The sequence below is a fragment of the Micropterus dolomieu genome, linkage group LG23 (genome assembly GCF_021292245.1).
Source record: "Micropterus dolomieu isolate WLL.071019.BEF.003 ecotype Adirondacks linkage group LG23, ASM2129224v1, whole genome shotgun sequence".
Lineage (NCBI taxonomy): Eukaryota > Metazoa > Chordata > Actinopteri > Centrarchiformes > Centrarchidae > Micropterus > Micropterus dolomieu.
This window is the reverse complement of record NC_060172.1, coordinates 14,249,250-14,270,720: the sequence shown is the minus strand read 5'-3', so window position 1 is coordinate 14,270,720 and position 21,471 is coordinate 14,249,250. Positions and strand designations below refer to the sequence as shown.

Sequence of the window (21,471 nt, the reverse complement as noted above, 5' to 3'; positions counted from 1 at the left end):
TCAGAGGAGAGATTCTGTAGAGAGGAGGACGTGTCTAGCCCCAAGTTCAACACTGGCTCGTGCAGTATCTCAAAAATCAAAATAAATAAATATTTTTTTCTTTATTAATACATTTCAGTTGAGTTCAGTTTTTCAAATTTAAAACATTCGATTCAACAACACCGGTGGAAATTAAATGTTTGAATATGAAGGATGTCACTCAGTATCCATACTGTATCCTTAGTGACTTTATCCAACGTCCTCTACTTTTCAAGATAACAATTTATTACAATTTTCTTTGATGACCTTTTTTGTTACCTGCTCAGTTTGTGTGTCCTTTCCAGAGACTCTCTGGAAGTATTTTCTTAAATAAATGGGTAAAGATATTCTCAGTTGTCTGTCAGAGGTGGTAATGCTTTAGCCCACTGGTTCCCAACCTGGGGGTCAAGACCCACCCAAGAGATCACTTGATGTGTCTTAGGGGTTACGACATGATTAAAAGTTTCTCTAAGGCAGAATTAGGTTAATTCATTTTCTGAATTTATTCTGCCCTTGCCTTTATTAATTACTGGGTAATTTTCCCTCTTCTGGCCTCTAGAAAGTATTAAAATGAGACCGCTATCCCCCTTGCGCACGTGAACCCCCGATGCCATTGTCCATCACAATGTTTCAATGAAATTTTGTAGACAACCCTAGACTTAACATACTATGACCATCTAACCCAGGTTTTTGAAAGACCAAAGCAAAGAGGGACAGAGACAAAGATGAAGAGAGGAAATGACTGAGGCGACAACAGCAGGGGGAATTAAAGGGAGCCACTGAGCCGGCCTGCATAGTGTGCAGGGTGGACTAGGTCACTCTGTTCTCGGCCACAGCGCAGAGGAGGTTGACAGAAGATCAGCAGGGAAGGAACAGAGTGTGAAAGTTTCTCATTAGGCTTAAAAATCTTTAGCACTGATGGTGTACTGGCAGTATCGTTGTTAGCTTAGGTTCACTGGATGAAAACGACATTCTGTGTCTGTATGTTATGATGTTTGTTTTCTGAAAGGTTACAGGTTGTGAAAGTTTTGAAGAATATAGACATATAGTAGTATATAAGATGAAAAGGGTAGAAATGTTTTGCTATCACCACTGATGGAGTGCTGCAAGCCTTGAGACTACATTTAAAAAATGGTTGCATTTTTCTTTGTACTTGAAATGACTAGCCCTAGTGATGTATCACAGTATGGTTTGCTTGCATTTAGACCCTTTAAAAGCCCATAGTTTGTTTTAGAAATGCTGCCCTTTCTCAGTGGAAAAATCAATGAGTGTTTTACCCACACACCTGAGAAGCATTGCTTTGGATACACAAGTAACATCGATACGTGGTGTTTACATGCTTCACAACAGTTGTTTTTTTTTATTTTCTATTCAGTGGATTTCTTCTCTTCACTCCTTCCTTTTTGTGCCCTTCAGAACAACTACTGGAGTTCATGCACCAGCTGCCTGCCTTTGCCAACATGACCATGTCTGTGCGCAGAGACTTGTGTAGCGTCATGGTGTTTGAGGTGGTGGAGCAGGCTGGCACAGTCATACTGCACAACAAGCAGGAGGTAATTGAATATAGTTTTTCTGTTTATAGTTTTTTTTTATAATTGCTTTTATATTAATATATATTGTCTACTACATAGTAATTTCACCCTACAACCTGTATTGTGACAAAAAAAATCTACCTTGTAAGAATGAACTAATAATGCACACATAACACACAAATCTTTAAACAGAAAAGTACTGTAAAAGGGCCCAATAAATGTCTGAGGAAGTTTGTTCACAATTCAAGGCTTTAAGAAGTCTTAAGAATGATTAATTTAGTGATTAGAGTTGTTATATTTTAATGTTTCTTTTGCTTGTCCCACTCAGATGAATCATCCGTTAACCATTAACATAATTATACTGAATTCCCTTAACAGTTAAATTAGCGTTTGTCATTATTCAGTCAGAAACAAGATGTATTTATAGGCTTGTTGATTCTTAATCGGGTGGTTAATATAATTACAGTTACAAAAAAGCTTAAAATTGTCTTTCCGTGGCAAAACAGTGCTTCCAAATATAAAGGACACATAAATACACACAAGCATGAAGGAAGTCGTAGTATGTCAGCTTGGATTAACACGCTTAAGTACGTAAAATGGAAAATGAAGAACAAAAGTACATGGAACCACATACACACACACAGGTTTGAAAAAGCACATACGGTTGTTGACACCTTTCCATGTATATAGACACACACATCCTCACCGTCCTCCAGTCTATCCAAAGCTAATTGACACACAGAAACTGGTATATGCAAAGTCACTGCAGAGTCGAAGCCCCGTCAATCACTCGAGCCGCTACACAGCTAATTAATTAAGTTACATGCCTGAGAAACAGGAGCTCTGTCATGGCTGTTTGGTTACACATAGCAGCATTAGAACCGACAGGGTGATAAATGGCAATGAACTGCCAGCCGCCAAGCTCCAGGAAGGGCGGGAATCCACATCAACAGAACAATACACACATATACACAAATAGGCAGTGTGCATTGTATGGCTGTGCTTCCATATGTGTCGAGTCTGGCTGATGGACAGGTCTCCTCCGCTCTGTTTGTCTCTCTGTGGACTGTTGAAGGTCAAAGAGAAGCACTTTACTCCTCTCACAAGTGAACACAACTCTGCTAAGTGAGCGAGAGAGGGAAAGGAAAATAAAAGAGTCTAAAGTGGTCTAACAAAGTTAAGAGAGGTAAAGTGCTTCAGAGGACAGAAAGGAAGAGCAAATGGAAGCAGAGGGAGCCAACAAGGGATCGCCAGAGATACAGTGACGCGTGAAGCCAACTAAAGTTTCTTAAATCGCCATTTTATTTAAAGAATAAGAGCTTGGCAAATAACATTTTACCCACCTTTGCAGGCTTGTTATAAATACATAGTATATGCACTGAGGTGTGTTAAATGTATGCAGGCTTAAAATAGCCTCTCAGTGTTTTATATATGTCGTTGATTACCCTACCTCACCTCACTTATTAGCATTTCATCAGTGCTGAGCAATAAAGAGAGTGAGAGGCTGACTGGAAGAAAGAGAAGCTGTTGGGGAGAGAGAGTGAGACGCTCTGAGAGAATTGGAGACCTGCTGGGTGAGAAACAGTCAGAGAATGAAAAGGCAATGAGAAGGAAATATCAGTTATGGTTGCGGAGGGAGCCCAGGGCTCGTTCACCCTCCCTCCCTCCATCCGCTCACACCCAGGATGAATGGCTTGTTATAATATGCCTGCTAGCATTTCCTTTTCAAAAGCCACCGCTAGAGACACAATAGCTCTTCACCACCACACTCACACCTCACACAAAGCACACAAAGCACATTATGCTCACAAGATACTAAATATCAGTTATATAGCCCTTTACACAGTCATTCTTGTGCAGCGGTGCAGTGATATCCAGTGTGCTCTTTTGAAATCTAATGACTTAAGATAAAACGGTGCCAAGTGAGGTTAATAAAGGGTCGTATAGAGTGAAACACAATGTTTTTTTGCTGAACCACAGTCAAAACCGATGTATTTGATGCTGTTGCTTGTGTGCCGACCCCAGTTACTACAGGAGTAGTTTAAAACTGCAAGATATTAAGTACACATGGATGTATAGTATATTGACTTCACTGTAGAAAGGCACATGACTGGAGAGCAATAAGAAAATCCACAAGCCAGCATTAGTATTGGCAGTATAACTTGTTCGACATTATATGTTTGATGACATTGTCTTTGTTTGCCTGTCTACAGCTGGACCTCTGGTATGTTATCCTGAACGGGGCGGTGGAGATCAGCCATCCAGAGGGAAGAGTGGAGACTCTTTGCATGGGTAACAGTTTTGGCATCTCACCCTCATTGGACAAACAGTACATGAACGGGGAAGTTCGCACCAAGGGGGACGACTGCCAGGTAAAGACTACTGACCAAGTTTTTAAAAAAAGTTGCCATTGTTACCACCATAATCCTACATTAATGATTAAAAATAATTTATTTTCATAGCAATGTTGGATATGTTTCATCATTTTTGAGTAAACTGGTGTGATGTGAGGGTGTGTTCTTTTTTACTTTGAGTTTTTCATTTCTGTCATTTTGTTTATGAATGTACATTCCTAAAATTATCAAAGCATTACTTTTAGTATACCTTTAAAATTACAGAATCTTGCTTGTCAGTGAAGCCACAGGCCTCTTGTACATTGACATGGAGTGGTGTATTTCTCACGGTGTGTTTACAAATAGCCTTGCAGGTTTCTCAGAGAAAGCTGTCTTGATATGTAGCAGGGATGTGTACTTGCGGTAACCTTTGGTCACGTTGGCCAGTTCCTCCACTACACACTTTGTTTCCTGTCTTCAGATACACAGGAAGTTGCAGGCTTGGCCAGGCAAATGCAGAAATTGAGTGACAGTGACGAGTCACGTCCTGACACTTTCTGTTCAGCGTGATATAATGGGAAGTTAGTTTAGCTCCAGTGTCAAGTGTTTAAGTGAAGGATGCATCTGCAAAATGGCTAACTGAGAGGATTTTGGACCACCCAGGTGATATTTAGGCTTATTTCTTTGAGTTTAGTTAGTGTCAGAGATTGTATTGTTGGACCTTCCTTCCTTCGTCCTCTCATGCCTCTCTCTGCCCGCCCTCATGCTTCTTCTGTGCTGTTGTTTGAGTACCCTGCTGTGGTGCGGAGCAGCGTTTTGCTCTACTACAAGTTCACCCGCTTACCCCATGTCATCCTCGACCAGTTCGTCTGCATTGCCCAGGAGGACTACTGGCGTATCCTCAACCATGTGGAGAAGAACACACACAAGGTGGAGGAGGAAGGGGAGATTGTGATGGTGAAGGAGCACCGGGAGCTTGACCGCAGCGGGACCCGGAAGGGACACATTGTCATCAAGGTAAGTGATTTTAAAGTGTTGTTTTGTTAGATTTTAAGGAACCAGAGTTCAGCCAGGGTTCGATAAAGTGTTTTGCTGTTCTGAAATGTCACTGGAGTTCTTTTAGTCCCCAAGGTTTATGTTCTGTATCTGACCCCAACCTCTGACAAAGATCAACAAAGTAAAACATTTTTGGTATTGTGACAAAATGTGAACTGTGGATGTAAATATAGCGATGCATGATGATTTCGGGTTCAAACATAAACTCAAGTTAGACTGATGTTTCATCCAGAGCTCAGCCTTTGTTATCTGACTTGATATAGAAATATATTAAACCTTGTTCAAGAACATATCCTAAACAATAACCAAGGTTTAAACATCATGCCAGTAAACTAAGAAGCATGTTTAATCTCACCCTAAGTTTGGGATTACATTACTAATTAATTAAATCAGAAAATCAAATCATCACCCTTTGTTTTTGTTTTGTTTTTCATTATTAAGCACTAAATACACAGAAATGCCCCAGATTGATTTGAGTACCACCTCATTATGAATCGACCATGCCCTCACACACAGTATCTTGCAAAAACATCAATGCAGCTGTTCGGCGTTCTCAGTTGATTGTTTAGAGGCACCGTTGGCACTATTAGTGTTTGCCGGAGCGTTTTCTTGTACGCTACATTGGAAAGCGCTCCAAGGCCTTTTGATCCTTCTCCCGAGCCTCCAGTGGCAGCCAGGTATTGATCAGATAATGGGCCTCAATGATTCTCTTGGCCATCGCTCCGAGGAAAACACATCCAGTGGAGATGAGTCAATTCACAAGTGTTAGCATTTCCGCTTCTGTTTTTGGCTTTGTTCTTTTTGTGTCGCATAAAAGTGGATGCCTTTCTAGTTTCTGTTCCCTGTCAAAATGAATCGTTTCCCCCAGAAACCTCTGCTCTGATAACATTAACAAACTTTGTGTGTCTTTGCCATTGTAAATCTGCTACTTACAATTACTACTCGCCTTCCTTATGGTGACAAAAATCTGCAGAATGAAAATCATTCAGTTTTAGATTGAAGACTTGGGTTTAAGGTTAGGGTTAGATTTAGGAAAGTAGTGGTTATGGTTAGTGTGTGTGTGTGTGTGTGTGTGTGTTATTGATAGGTGAGTGACACCTCAGTTCAATAGCTGAATCTTATAGTTTGTCCTTGTCACTTTTATCATTAATGTCGACATCATTTATTCAAATTAGTGTGTACATATGCAGTTGTGTGTACCTTGTTTGCTTGTATGTGTCTGTATAGATTATGTGTGGCCTTGTGTCATTTCAGCTGTAGTCACCTGTGTGTACTTATATGTGTGTGTTTGTTTTTCACCCCAGGGAACCCCAGAGCGTCTGATCATGCACCTGGTTGAAGAACCGTCAGTGGTGGACCCCACCTACATAGAAGACTTTCTGCTGACCTACAGGACCTTCCTGTCAAATCCGATGGAGGTCGGCAAGAAACTGCTGGAGTGGTTCCAGTTGGACAGCCTCCGGGATACGGTGAGTTGGATGAGCGAAAGTTTTGAGTGTTTGTGGACAAGAAAGGGGTGTGTGTGTGTGTGTGTGTGTGTGTGTGTGTGTGTGTGTGGGTGGGGGGGGGTGTCAAGTGGGTCAGCTGGCTGGGATGGGAATGTACAAGTGTTTGTGTCTGTGTAAATGGTGCAGGGTAGTAGTGTTGGGTACGCATTCCAAGTGAAACCAGTATATACTCCATCTATTCTGTACTATTTTATGTGTGCAGTTTTGAAGTACACCCCTTATGCTCCTATCAGCACTCCTTATGTTTTGTATTCATGTATGTTGATGGAAATTCATGTGTTGTGGCGCTCACATGCAGATCAATACAGGACCAGCCAGCTCAGCTGTCCTTGAGCCCAGCAGCAATTTGTTCATGCCTGACACTCCCATTGTCCATAAATGCTTTAACCTAAGATTAGTCTTGTACTGTCAATAGTCTTTATGTGGTTGTCATTCAGGCTTATAATCGTCAGCTCCATTAAACAGGATCTAATCTTGTACAGAAGGAGCAGGGGGAGAGTAACAGAATGTGGAAAGAGGAGGTGAGATGGCGTGAGAAACAAAAGAGAGAGCACAAAGTGGACATTGATTGATACACTGTGTTGATATTTCGGCTGCCTCTCTGACCTTTTGCCAGCAGTGTAAATTTGCAGAAATAATTGTTTGCCCTTTGATTTAGATTTTTCTTTAAAAAAAAAAAATCTCTATGGGACAAAATTAGGCGGTCAACCAGTGGTTAAACATTTTCACTGCAGCCCTCCTGCACATGGTCATTATTTAGCCTCCCTGCTGTTTCCCATGTTTTACTAGCTGCTGAAGAATTTTTGTTTTTATTTATTTTTTTATATTTTTCAGAAAATAAAGACAGAGAGAACTATAATTGGACTGTGTTAAAACTAAAATCTGGCCATTGGGGCTCCCTCATGTTAGTGTAACAGTTGCATTGTTTGGCACCACTAAATGAGAAATATTTAAAACAGGCAGTTTTTGACAGCATGGTGACAAAACTTTAAAGCACTCATGTTGCCAAGCATTTAGCCTGCTGAAGTGTCCTTGAGAAACTGCCAGCTTCCCAAGTTAAATGGTCCGTCTGACCCAGCACCTACAGTACAAACATTCTGCAAGAGCTCTCAACAAATTTCTTGTCAAAGCAGCTCACACACTGGGTGAAAATGCATTGTTACAGGAACTGGGTGAAAAGCAGTGTGCGTTTTGGTGTTCCCACTAAATTAAGTTGTGATTGTGTCTTACAGGTAACGAGAATAGTGCTGCTGTGGGTCAACAACCACTTCAATGACTTTGAGGGTGACCCAGCCATGACACGCTTCTTGGAAGACTTTGAGATACATCTGGAAGCAACAGTAAGATCAAACATACATCCAAATTTAGTTTTTACTTCAGTGCATTTGAGCTATAATTCGGTTCATCTTTTTCACTTTTTACTCCGTTAAGTTGGTTCATTTTAAATTACAGCAAGACTCTCCCAGTTAGCAAAATTGATTGATACCAACCAATTATTGTGTAATATATATTGTGTATGTATCCTCGTGTAAAAACAAAACTGGTTTTAAATCGGCTCAAAGCATTGCCAGTTGTTTTTCCATCCAAATCTACATTGGACAACTTGAGAAACAAAAGCTAATTTAAATGCAAAACTCCTTAGGCTCATCATTTTCCCATTTTCCCTGCTTGTCAGAAAATGAAGGGCCATTTGCGGCTGCTGAACATAGCATGTGCAGCCAAGGCTAAGTGGAGACAGATCACTCTGCAGAAGGCGTCCAGGGAGTCGCCGCTCTACTTCAGCGTGCAGGGCGGCAGCGAGAGAGGATTCGGCATCTTTGTTGAGTCGGTGGAAGAAGGGAGTAAGGCTGCAGAGACGGGACTCAAACGGGGAGATCAGGTGAGTGGACAGAATACGACATCACGTGGTTGAATGGGGCAGCTGCGGCTCCAGAGATTTAGCGGGACTTCCACTGATTATAGGGTTGGCGATTCAATCTCCACCTCCTCCTGTCCATATGTCGAAGTGTCCTTGGGCAAGACACCAAACTCAAACTGTACCAAATTGCTCCCGATGGTCAGGAAAGCACCTTACATGGTAGCTCTCTGCCATCGGTGTGAGTGGGTTAATGAGAGGTGAAGATTTGTTCACTATATAAAATGCAGCCATAAAGTACAGAGTGGTACTATTAGGTATGATATATTGCTACCAGTTTGTCATGCTTTTTAGTTTATTGTTGTATTTTCTTTCACAAAATAGAATGAATGTGCAATATAATACATAGAATTACATAATTAAATGTTTTATGTAATAGGATGAAATATGATATAGATACAGAATTTATGTGAAACATAGGATATAGAAATGTTTCCACTAAATTATAGGATGCAGAATGAAAAAATCCATAACCTTAAATCAACTGGTCAAAAGGCACAGTATGTAATTTAGTAATCAGTACAAGCACACATCCAGAAAGATGCATGCTCAAGCTAGATGTCTCGTGTTGAGTCATCTTCCCAACACCAGTGCAGATGTTTTCTTTTTACCACTTTGAAATATATACACATTCATTATACATATACTCTTGATGATTCTTGTAAGAAAGGCTTATAGGACAGGACTGCATGTCAGTCAAACGGAGAGCCTGTCCCCTGGCTCTGAGAAGTTGCTGCTCCTGCTGGTACCGAAGGTCCCAACAGGATATTATTTAGAACGCCACATACCTGCCTATACATTTGAATTAAAACCAAGTCTAAAAAACCTCTGAGACCTCAGAGATGGACTTGTTGACATCATCATTGTGAAGTAAAAAATGTTTGGAAGCTGTTTGGACAGCTTTCAGATAAGAGCTTTGATCAGAAAGGTGAGTAAGAATCTAGAGACCTCTAAAGAGAAGAGAAGCCTCCACATTTCAACAACCTCTGCAGCACCTCATCAGTCGTGTGTTTATGATGGGTCAGGGCTAAATGCAAGCCACTCCCGAGTCTGGAGTTAACAAAACGACACTTGTGTCAAGGACTCGGAGCACCTGAGGATAGATAGTGTGGTCTGATGAGAGGAAAATTTCAAAGCACCATATCTGTGAATACCAGGTACCCCTCATCGCCTGGTTACAGCAAAAACATGATTTTGTCATGTGATACTTTTCAGCAGCAGGAACTTGGATGCTGGTCAGTTTTTATGGAATAGAAACGGGAACCAGATACAGTAGAAGTAGGATAAAGATAACATACTCTAGAGGACACATGACCTCAAACTGGGGTAAAGATTCACCTCTCAGTACAACAGGAAAAATTAAATTACAAACTACATTGAAGTGGCTTTGGGAATAAATTCCAAATTTCATTCAGCAGCTTAAATGGGAGTTGGAGCTTGAATTGCACTAAAAAACTCTGGATAAAGAGCAAAGTTCATAAAGTCTGGTACAGCTTGAGAGGATCTGCAAGAAACAATAGGAACATAATATAGTTGTCCAACTGCCAAGTTTTGATCAGAGGCAACTTGTCTTTGAACATCCATATTGACTATTCTCAAAAAATCATCTGTGTGCATCTGTGGTTAAACTTCACATCTGTTGAATGTGAGAGCTGATAAAACGAACAGAATTTTTTTCCCTGGTCTAGGTCTGCCTTCATGGTAGATTATCTGACGGTTTGCTTCTTTTTTATATTTTACCAACTACATACTACTCTTCCAAAGATCACATGAAACGCCATCGTTACCAGGCAGTCACAACGCACACTTCCCTTCTTGTGTCATTTACAGTAACTGGGTAACCACGTTGTTTACCCTTTACAGTTAATAGACTGCTTGCAGATATTCTCAGTCAAGAGTCAAGAATAATATCATGACAGGCAAGCCAGAATAGAACTATGGTCTTTCAGTCAAGGATAAACTAAAGGTTTTCAGTGGGTGTTTTTATACAGACTAATCTGCACCTCTGTCACAGCACTGTAACCAGTTTGGATTGAGCTCTTCATCATTTCTTCTATCGTGTTTCAGATCATGGAGGTCAACGGTCAGAACTTTGAGAACATCTCCGTCACCAAAGCTGTTGACATCCTCAGAAATAACACACACCTCTCTCTCACCGTCAAAACCAACATATTTGGTGAGCTGTATTTGTACTCTCATACTAATACACAATTATTATCAGTGCTAATTATTTATTAGCTCTTTTATTTATCCTCCTCCTCTTTCTGTGCCTCCATCTAGTCTTCAAAGAGCTCCTTAGCAGAATTGTGCATGAGAAAAAGAACGGCGGCCCTCACATTCCCAAGATCCAGGAGAAAAAAGGCAATCGCTTCTCCATCCCCGACCTTCCCGGAGACATGGAGTTTCCTACAGACCACAAGAGCACCAGGAAAATGAAGGCCAACACTGTGTCAGGAGGACGAAACAAGATCAGGAAGATGCTGGAGAAGACGCGCTTCAGTATACTGCCACCCAAACCATTCAGGTAGGAGGATTCATTCTAATAATGGTAAACTTTATTTACTTTATTTCACTTACACAAAATTACAAAGTGCGTTACAAGAGATAAAGAGAGAGAGAGATAGATGAGAGAAGATGACATGAAATACCACTATGGAGGTCAAAATGCATGAGGACAAAATTAGATAAAAATAGAAAGCAAAATAAAATACATCAACTACACAGGATATAAGAGAAGATAAATTTATGTAAATTGTGTAAATTTATGTTAACACTACTGTCTGCGTGGGTGCAGGCAGTGCTTGAATGGAAATAAAATGGATTAAAAGTAATATTCCAGTCTAAATGTTTTGTTAAAACTTTGTACAAAAAAGCAGGCAGAAGGACATAGAATAACGATGCAGGTATATATCAATAAATCGATTTAACTGATCAGATAGGGCAACTGGGACAACAAAAACTAAATTACCTCATAGTACTGTCTGCACCGCAGAATGGTGAGATGGGAATTATGGTCAGAAAACAACTTGGCATGATTGTATGTCTTAACGATTTATAGGAAGGCAGCTATAATCTATATTTTTATAATAATGTCTCAAATGGTGATGTGAGAACAATGTGAATGGGGTCGCTCGTAGGGAGCTGCTGAATCTGCAGCTCCCCTCAGCTTTAAGCAGCTTTATCGTGAGTTTCAGTGTTTAGCGGCCCGGCCCGGCACTTAACTGTTTTGGTTCACTGTCACCGCTCTCATAGGTTGCTTTCAGCCACAGCAGACAGCTGTTTTCAGTGAAAAAGCTCTATAAACAGACTGTACACCATCTGCTCAGCACCAAAAGGCAAACAGACACAGTTGGAGACTATCTGGTGAACATAGTGGGGCATTTAGCATCGCAAGAGCAAGATATTTTCCCCAGGAGTTGGTGGAAAGCAAAACAGAGCTAAATGAGAATGAATATTGAATTTGGTGGCGGTGGCCAGAAAACATGACTCAAAATGAACAATAATGTTGCTCTTTAATTGTTGGAGGTTTGCTAACAAGTTCAGAATATCAATTTAAAAGTAGTTACGTGAGTTCCCACAATACTCGCTAACTGGATCTGTATACTGTCTCTGCATCAGTATTGTAGCAAGCTGCAACCATCTGCAGACAGAAAATATTGGAGGCGTGAGCAGAAATCTAAGCATCTGGCTTTGCGACTGAACTGAAGAACTGATTGCACCTCAGAAAGTCATAGAGAAGCACATTTCAGCCTCCTCTTGTGGTTTGTATGAACAAGAAATGGAGAGATTCTACCCAACTTTAACTTAAACTGCTTACCTAGGTTTATTGGAAATTAGTGGTACACAGTAAAACAGTATGGAAGTCTGTGTTATTTCAAGCTGTAGTTACAGGAACATGGCTCTGAAAATGTGTTTACTTTTGCGTTTTCATACTTGTGGTTTCCTGGGATGCAGTACTCTTATATTCTGCTGCTGTGATGTCGATAGGTTCCAGCCAAATCCCCAAAAAGTAAAAGTCATCATCAACATCATCATAACCACTGTCGTTGTCATCCATAACCAGCCATTGTACTATCAGCATCTGGAGCAATTCAAAGCAATTGTGCTGATGGAGGCTCACATTCAATATTCCACCCATAACATGCTGATACAGGCTTGATTTCATTTCATCATTTCATGCCTTCCCAGGCCTCATTAAACTCCATACTGTGTCAGAGAGAAGACTCTGTTCTCGACCTGTTAATTACAGAGTTAACCGTCAGCACGGCTCTCACGCACTGTAAACTCTCACACACGCACAGCCAATGCAATGTGTACCCATGTCCCCTCACTTTTCTCTCTCGCTGCTATCCGTTTCCAGGTCTGTGACGATGTTCACAAAGCCACGCAGTTTGCTTGAGAACTGATTGTGCTCTGTCTCATGATGCAGCACGCGATCACACGGCCATTGATCCAACTCGATGCACAGCTTCCAAAGACTCTCCGCTGCGTTCTATTTATCGACCAAACAAGGGCTTTCATTGCTTTTTATTTTGCTTGTCGGCGCCATTCAAACCACTCTTTGGTTCAAAGGAATAGAGGGCTGATGAAAGGGACTGGAGATGAGACGGGTGATATGGGTCAATGGGGATTCATCAGTGCCTATTGTAGGATGAAATTTTGACAGGAGGCAACATTGTGAAGTTGTCTATCTGTATGTTGCTTTTGCACACTTCTTAAACATCAGGCAAGTTAAATTAAACCAAATAATATAATAATAAACTTTATTTATTTAGCACCTTTCAAAACACCGTTATCTTGTTCAACACTTTAAAATCTTATTCAGATGCTCTTGCGCAGTTTGCGTGCTCACTGCTGCTGCTTCTTTATGTTCTTGGCTGACATTGTGCTCCACTTCAGACAAGGATTTTATATGACAAGGACACACTGGCTATAAACAAGTTGTTTTTCTGCCAAATTAAGACGTCCGGGTCTGTGCGTACACCTTTACATACATGCTGTATTGACCAACCCAGTAGATTTACATTGCACAGATTGGAAAGCAATAGACAGAGGTTTTAGCCTTTAGTCAGTTTGTCTCAGAAGTCTAGGTGATTTAGTGAGATGACGATAAAGTAGTAACCCCATGTCCCATGATGCCATTTTCATCCTCTCTACTTCTTTGTGATACAATTAAATGTAGTAAATCGTGATGCGTAACTCTGTTAACTGTTGTGTTGAGTCACATGGTTGTGCATCTCAACATTCACCCTACAAGACCACATTTTACTGCATGCTCACTGCGCCACGTCTACACTGCTGCTGCTGCACCTGCAAAAAATATGTCTCTAAATCTGTGCTGGCATTATTCTGCTTATGTCATTTATTTTTGCCCAAACTATGGCTATTGTATATTCTGTCAACCAACATGTGTGTTTGTGTGTGTGTGTGTGTGTGCGCGCTCTGCTTCAGTTTTTTTGTGGTGTTTTCTTTTTTTTGTTCACGCTTACGCAATGTTCACGCAATGTCGTCTCTCTTCCCGTTTGTCTCTGCTGCTTCAGGGGCCTGTTTGGGTAAGGATTCTTGCGTAACTCCCCATCCTCTAACCATTTGATTCAGTATCCATCTGCAGACACACACACACACACACACACACACACACACACACACACACACACACACACACACACACACACACACCACTGACCTTCAGCAACATTACTAGAGGACTGCATTTGTCGATTTCATTTAACACATAAATCCCGCTTTTCCTCAGATTTGAGGTGTTCCTTCCTTCTTCAGTTAGATTTGTGTTCAACACTTTCTAAAATCAGTCTTAGATGTTCTGTTATTCAACCAAAGGTACAGTATTCTGCAGGGATGTTGCAGAAAATATCAAGGAGGCCATGGTTTATTTCAGTGTTGAGTGTTACTGGCTAAAGTTGGTTTGGATTCTTCTTGATGTTGAACAGTCACAACATGAGCACCAGCTAACAGTGTCAGATTAGTCTTATTTGAGATCCGTGCTAGTCTTATCTCTATCAATTTCACCATTATACTCTTTCTAAATCTCCTTTGTCAATTTCTCCTCCTTTATCCGCTACCCACCAAGTTATCTTACCTTCTGTTTTACTGGGGGGGAGGTTCTATTTCTTTCCTCTACTCCTCTTTTCTTCCACTGCCCATTTCTGTTTTTACTGTCCTTCCATCTTTTTCTCTCCCCTCTTTCTTCAACCTTGTCTGTGCAGCACCTATCGACTGGTGACTCGAAGATTCCAGAGGCTTTGCTACAGCAGCACACGTCCGTGTTAGTGGAAGCCCTGCATTACTGCACAGTGCTCAGTACACACTTTATGGACACACACACACACCTTGAGGGAAGCTACAATTAGTATGCAGGCAGGATGAGATGAACACTCTCTCTCAGATACTCAGTTACAGACTGTGACTCAAACTCACAAGGACAGCATATTTGAATGTGTGCAATGTTTATTTAACATGCCAAATTCAGATTATATTGCTTCCGTTCGTCTTCGTCTTCTTCGTCGTCTTCTTATTCTGTTTGTTGTTCCACTCTCAAATGCTCTAAATGTGTGTACTTTAAATTGATGAAGTAAATTCCTTATACTGCTAAAGGTCTTACACTACCACTAAAAGTCTTACATTTTGTCAGATTTGAAATGTCTTAAAAAGCATTGAATTCAGTTGTTGAACAATAAAAAAAAAAAAACAGTCTTACAATGTAATAAACAGTCCACAAGTACTCTTCCTCTCATAATAGGCAAGTGTCAGTTTTAGCAAATCCTCCATCCAATTTCAATCATAATTATCTGGGTCCCGGTCCCATTGATTTTATAAATATATTATTTGAAAATTTTTGTTACAAACTGCTGGGAACTACTGTAAAGAATGTGATATAATGATAAATAAGTCTAGGCCATAATGTCCCTACTGGTTTTCCATCATATTTTCCTACTTGCCGAAATGATCATGAAACGGGTATTAAATTGCATTCAATGAGATATTAAAGCCTTAAATTTACATTTAACTTACCTTGCAGAAAGCTGTCACAAGTGTTTAAGAAACTGCTATCCAACCTTTACATTATCATTTGAGGCTGGGCTATTCAACATCACAATACCCAACCTTTCTGTCTATGGGTTTGCCTAGAAAGTCTTGCCATTTCTGTCACGTGTATGCAGATCCAGGCAGTCTAATGAGACCATTAATGTAAAGGTTGATGTTTGCATATCCCCGAGCGCAGCTGAAGAGTGAGGTAGAAAGGCGCCTGTCTCTCAAATGTCCAGTTCAGCCGCATAATGTGTCCAACTGCTGTACACACACAAGAGAAAAGAGCAGGGCCACAAAATACATATGTGTAAATGAAACCACTCTCAAAAGTCACGGGAAAACATCTGAATGTGCTAAATCCTCATTACTTATCATTTATTTTCACATGTGCTCTGCTGTTTGCAACGTTTGTTTGTGTCTCTGTTAGCTCATGTGTGCCTCTGTTGTTGTCTCATGTCGTGTTTGTGTTTGATGAACTATTCGTGAATGCTCCTCATCAGTTCCTGCCGTTCATGAAACCGCCTCATGGATGAATTTCAGCTGTGTCCCTGCTGCATATTAAAAAGATAAATATAGTGATGTTGATGTTTGTGTCATTCTGCAAGAGTAGACATTTTGATTCAATCTCCTGATGTTATGAGTTGTGATTTTTACATTATTTAATATTATCTCAAGATGAAGGGGAAACACTCCTAAAACAAAGGGGGGAAAAACATCCAGGTAGTTCTTTGAAAAATGACTACTGCTGCAGAACAAAAGTGTAAAATCAATTTAAGAACAATAAGTTAGTCTTTGATGGAGAAAATCTAATTTTGTTTGTCTTTCTCTTTCTTTCTCACCCTTTTTCTTTGAATACCATCCGTCCTTTCCCCTGCTCCAACCTTCACCCCCCTTGTCTTTACTTTCCTTACCTCCCTACCGTCCCTGCTTTCCTTTGTAGTGATGGTGGTATGGGTCAGTCTCAGGATGACAGCATTGTGGGTACCAAGCAGTGTCGTCACAGCGTGGCCATCATGCCCATACCTGGAAACCTGTCATCCAGCAGTCCCGACCTGCTGCAGCCGGCCACCAGTGTCCTCGACTTCTCCAACCCGGCAGGTAAGAAAAAAGAATTAGTATGTAGTATTAAATTGGGACACAGCTGCCATTTTCCTTTCCAGTGAAGGATTATTATTGATGCTCACTTTTGATTTCATTATCTGGCTAAACTTTTGGCCTGTCTTATTGTCTCAACACTCTTTTATATTTTATTTTTTTCTTTCAGTAATTTGGTGATTACAATGTTATCATAACCATAAGACACTATGGCCAAGGCACCCCGGTGGCCTGATTGTTAAGGTGCATACCACATAACCGCAACATAATCCACGGTTCGATTCCCAACCATTGGGACCTTTGTTCCATCTCATACTTTTCTCTTGCTCCCTACATTTCCTGTCTGCATCTCTACTACCACTGTCAAACTCTTTGAGTCTTTCTTACTAAATGCATTTGATGGTTCGTTAAGTAAACTTTAAAAAAATATATATCTTGAGAAACACATCCTGAAACTTGTCTTTCTAAGTGAAACTCTGTAAAGGTCAAACATGAAACAAAGGGTTGAAATGAAGCACATTCATGCAAACACATTTCTTTTTACAAATTACACAAACAAAAGACACAAACCCCAGATTCCTAGCATCCATAAAATCCCTCCTTTTTTTTATTTTTTTGTGTACAACACAAGTGCAAGTACTTGTATGTTTAAGCGAAGCAAAACTTTTATTCATAGTTATTTATGACCTTCATGGTCTTACTTCAGGTGTCCCAGTCAAACAATTCAGTGCTACTTTCCTGAAGCTCTTTGTCTCACTTGACTTGAGACCTCTGTCTCATTGAACAGTGAAAGCCACTGGAGTAAAGGACTCCAAAGCTCAGAGACGCTGTACTGACAGCGCTTGAATATAATCACATAAAGCAGCCATATGAGAAGCGTACTGTTGTTTGCACTCGAACACAAACTCTGCGTCTCTCCTCTTCTATCTTTCCCCCTCCATGAAATAAAGGCAAATTCCTCTAGAACACTTATGCTTACCTGTGCTGACAAAGGAACACACATTCACTCACTCAAAGCAAGCAACTGAAGGTTTCTAGCATAGGTGCACACACACATTCACACTCACACATAGCCTGGGTTTTCTCTTTTTGGAGTGCCACAGAATTTTGTCCGTCTGACAAGAAATAACCTCCTGGACTATAAGATGTATTTATTCCATCACTGTCAGACGGATTCTGCTCCCATATTTATTAAAACCAACAAGGAGCAATCCCTTTGTGTGATTTGTGTATCTGTGTGTTAGTGTGAATGAAATATTGAGAGAGGGTAGAACAAGAAAGAGAAAGTGGGAAGGTGAAAGCAAGTTAGAGAGTGAATGTGGTCCTGATTTATTCCACCGGCCATTTCTCAATAAGTTACACACAGACTGACGCACACTCATGTACAAACCTATGCTTCGCATGTGGTTTTGTTGTACTTGAGTACAAACAAACACGGCAACTGGGCCTCATAAATAATTCACCTCCAAAGTCCTACCTCTGATGACATTAGCATAGGGATCAAAAGCTGTTGCATCAATTTTAACCTTTCAACTGTTCATACTGGAAAGTATGAGCAACATGGCATAACAAAGTTATTGTTTTGGATTGGTCTAACTTTTTAGTCCTTAGACCTTTAGCTTGTTTTCTTTGTTATTATTGCCTATCATGGGCATGACACCCTTAGAAAATTCTTAATCCTAATAAGGCTTTAGTAAAGTTCTTGCTTAAATAAAGTGTTACTGATATAGTCTCACTTTATTAGACCGTATTAGCAAAAGTGAGTAATTGGACACACCTTTTCTCTCTCTTGCGTTTCTCTTGCTATGATTTTAAACAGATGTTCTAGTGTCGAGTCGGCATGATGAGTTACACTCAGCTCCTCTGGTTTCCCATGAACAGATTAAAGCTACAGTAGAGAATCCACTGGTCTTCCCTCCTTTTTCTCTTCTGTCATGATGTTTCCAACCACTATGTCTCTTTGTACTCCTCCTACGCTCTCGCTTTCTCCCATACTTACTGTGTTTTCTCCCTTTCTTTTCTGCTTACCAAGCCCTGGGACTGTACTGTAAGTATACATACCTTCAATGCCATTGTTTGATTGTGCTTCGGGAAATATTTCTCCCAAATGCCTCCTCCATCTTGACTTTTTTTCTTCTTTAATCCATGAACTTATTTTCCACACTCCGTCTTTGCATCTCTGCATCCACAAACTGCATTTAGAGTGCATTTAAAGTCCACCTGAAATTAAATAGAATTTTTTACCTGCTGCAGTGTACACACCTGCTGTGTAAATCATTCGTGTTGTCCTTTCAGAGAAACAAATCACATACCAATAGGGAGAAATATTTTTTTGGTTTCATGATGGTGCCTCCTACTGTATCATTGAATTAATTCATCAAAAAACAGTTAGTTCCATGTCTACATAAATGGACAACTTCTTTCTGTACATCCAATAAAATAGCTTTGTTTTAAATGATATATGCAGAAAGCCGTAATGTAAACTTTCTGTCATAGGCAGAGCAGACGGTCACACTGAGCCAGACAGCCGCTACACAACACAAGGGCCACAGACTTTGAACAACCACATTAGTGAAGCACAAACACTCATCTTGTCCTGAACCTTAGGTTGTCGAACGAACAACCAAACAAACTTTTCACCAGTCCACTGCTAACATGAGCTGATGGCTTGATGCTCAGCTGCAGCACATTAAAGAGCATGTAAACGTCCCTATAAATGTCACTTCGATCCATCTGGTTACTGGTGTAGTTCTTAGTCTTCATCAACACGCTGTCAGCCCATGGCTTCTAAGCTACAGTGCAAGTTTGCTTACTTTGTCTGTTCCCCTGTCACCGTTACCAGAGCTAAGCCTGCAGGCTGCTGTCAATCAGGCACAGCCACCGACATACACCTCCAGCTGCTGAGACAGAAAGGAGCATGAAGGAACATGGCGCCTAATGCAACCATATGGCTTTATCGTGTGTCTTACTGAAAAAAATTCTTATGATAAGAGTCTTATCACACAGAGCCATACGTAGTGTCGAGCTCTGACTACAGAGACAATGCTCAGGTTAGTTAGGTTATGTTAGCAGGATAGAGGCAATGTTGGTTTTTGTCTCTTATGGGGGGATTGGTGATACTAAAACATAAAATATCACCAGCCATTTCCTTTAAGCTAAAGAGGATGTTCAGGAATTCATTTGTGTTTATTTATTAGATTCTCTACTCCACTCCCTTCTGAGCACCTCAAGCTATCATGCCCTGCCCTCTTCTGGTCTGTAAGCTTTCACATAGCTTTCACATGGGATTTATGTCTTCCAGCTGCATGATGGAGTGACTGGGAAAAGCTTTGGCAAACAGTAGAGAGGAGGGCGAGGAGGATGAGGAGGAGACTGAGACTTGTGGGAAGTGTGCAGCCTCTTTTAGTGCTGCGTTTGCAAAAACCCAAGACCTTTTTTTCCCTGTGTAGAAGTCCTCTTTGGCTTTGAATAAATGAATAAATTCTCTGGTGTTGATGAAAATGAACGATACCTTATTAAAGATGATAATTGATTGAATGTTTGGCTGGATGGGCAGCGATTGTCCGCCTGTGTGCAGACCAGGTCGCAGCTCGTCCGGTGGATTAAATATGATTAAGCCCCCCCAGATGTGATAGCCAGCTATTTAGCCGAGAGCTTCCACACTCAAATCACAGATAATGAGACACAAAGCATTTAGCCTCCGCTCAGCCCACCTTCATCACCGTGCTGTACAAACAGAGAGGAGCTCTGCTACTGCAGCAACGCAGAAAAAAGGGAAGGAGCCACAGGCGTGAGGATAAAACTCAATAATCATTTGATATGACAATCATATTAAGTGCATATGTCATGTGATTTAAATCAATAGCCTCACAGTCCAGAGAGGTCAGTCATAGTCAACATTGGGCTCCAACATCGAAATATGTCCACATTCCAGGACCCATTAAATGCAAAATCAAAGTGAAGTGAAATTCACACATTATACAAAGCAGAAAAACATCTGGATGCTTGGATTCATATCAAGAAATAAGTCTGTGAAATGCTTATACAGAGAAGCAACAACAACAGCAACATGTTTATACATGGATACATCCAGAGTGATGCTACGTCCCCTTCAAAGAAACCTCACTACTTTCTTTCACACATCACAGATATTGAAAATACAATGAAGCCCATACAGAAACAGTGACACACCAACAAGCTCTTTAAACAAGCAGAGGTGATTTATTATCAGCATTCACTTTAACATTATTATTGGCTTTACCTTCAGCAGTTTGTTCCTGCTTATTGTGCTGCTGCTATTGTAGTGATGATGATAATAAAGCTGCCGCAGCTATAGACATCTAAACACGCACGCACGCACGCGCACACACACCTAAAGAATCCCCACAGTCACAGACAGATCAGAGATCTGTGTCCTAATAAAGATGAAGGTAATGACTTTGTGTCTGACCACGCTTAACCCTTTTCTGCATGGTAAACAAGGAGGAAGCAGTTGTGTAAGTGTGCATCGCTTGAACAGGCTCATTAGTCAAACAGACCTAGGTTTTTTTCTTCTTCTAGATAGAAGATAGAAAACTTTATTGTCATTGTCACATGTACAACGAAAATGTCAAAGTGCTGACCAGCCAGTGCATCATTCCTAAAATATAACTTAAAGATAGTTAGTAAATAGTATCTAAAAAGCAGCATGAACAGGCATTCATATACACATACACAGTCATACACTTACAACAATACTACAATCCCTCAATCAGTTCAAATCACTTTAGCAGCGTTGATTACAGTTATTGCAGATGGGGTTTTTGCCCTGATGGATCTGTACAGTCTGCCTGACGGTAACATTTCAAACAGGGTGTGGCCTGGATGAGAAGTGTCCTTTTAGAATGTTCTGGATTTTTTTTAGACAGCGGGAACTATGTAGTTCTTCCAGTGTGAGGAAAGGGCAGCCAATGATCTTCTGTGCG

General features: G+C 40.6%; 1 protein-coding gene across 9 annotated transcripts in view; it reads left to right on the top strand.

Moving 5' to 3' along the window:
- Nucleotides 1–21,471, top strand: part of rapgef6 (Rap guanine nucleotide exchange factor (GEF) 6) — a 163,382-nt gene that overhangs the window by 120,365 nt on the left and 21,546 nt on the right. For all 9 annotated transcript variants that reach the window (XM_046040632.1, XM_046040629.1, XM_046040627.1 and 6 more), the window contains 9 exons: nt 1,435–1,571; nt 3,764–3,922; nt 4,748–4,900; nt 6,244–6,408; nt 7,680–7,787; nt 8,123–8,326; nt 10,430–10,538; nt 10,643–10,886; nt 16,353–16,510. In XM_046040632.1, coding sequence (XP_045896588.1) covers nt 1,435–1,571; nt 3,764–3,922; nt 4,748–4,900; nt 6,244–6,408; nt 7,680–7,787; nt 8,123–8,326; nt 10,430–10,538; nt 10,643–10,886; nt 16,353–16,510 — 1,437 coding nt within the window. The remainder of the gene's footprint in view (nt 1–1,434; nt 1,572–3,763; nt 3,923–4,747; nt 4,901–6,243; nt 6,409–7,679; nt 7,788–8,122; nt 8,327–10,429; nt 10,539–10,642; nt 10,887–16,352; nt 16,511–21,471) is intronic.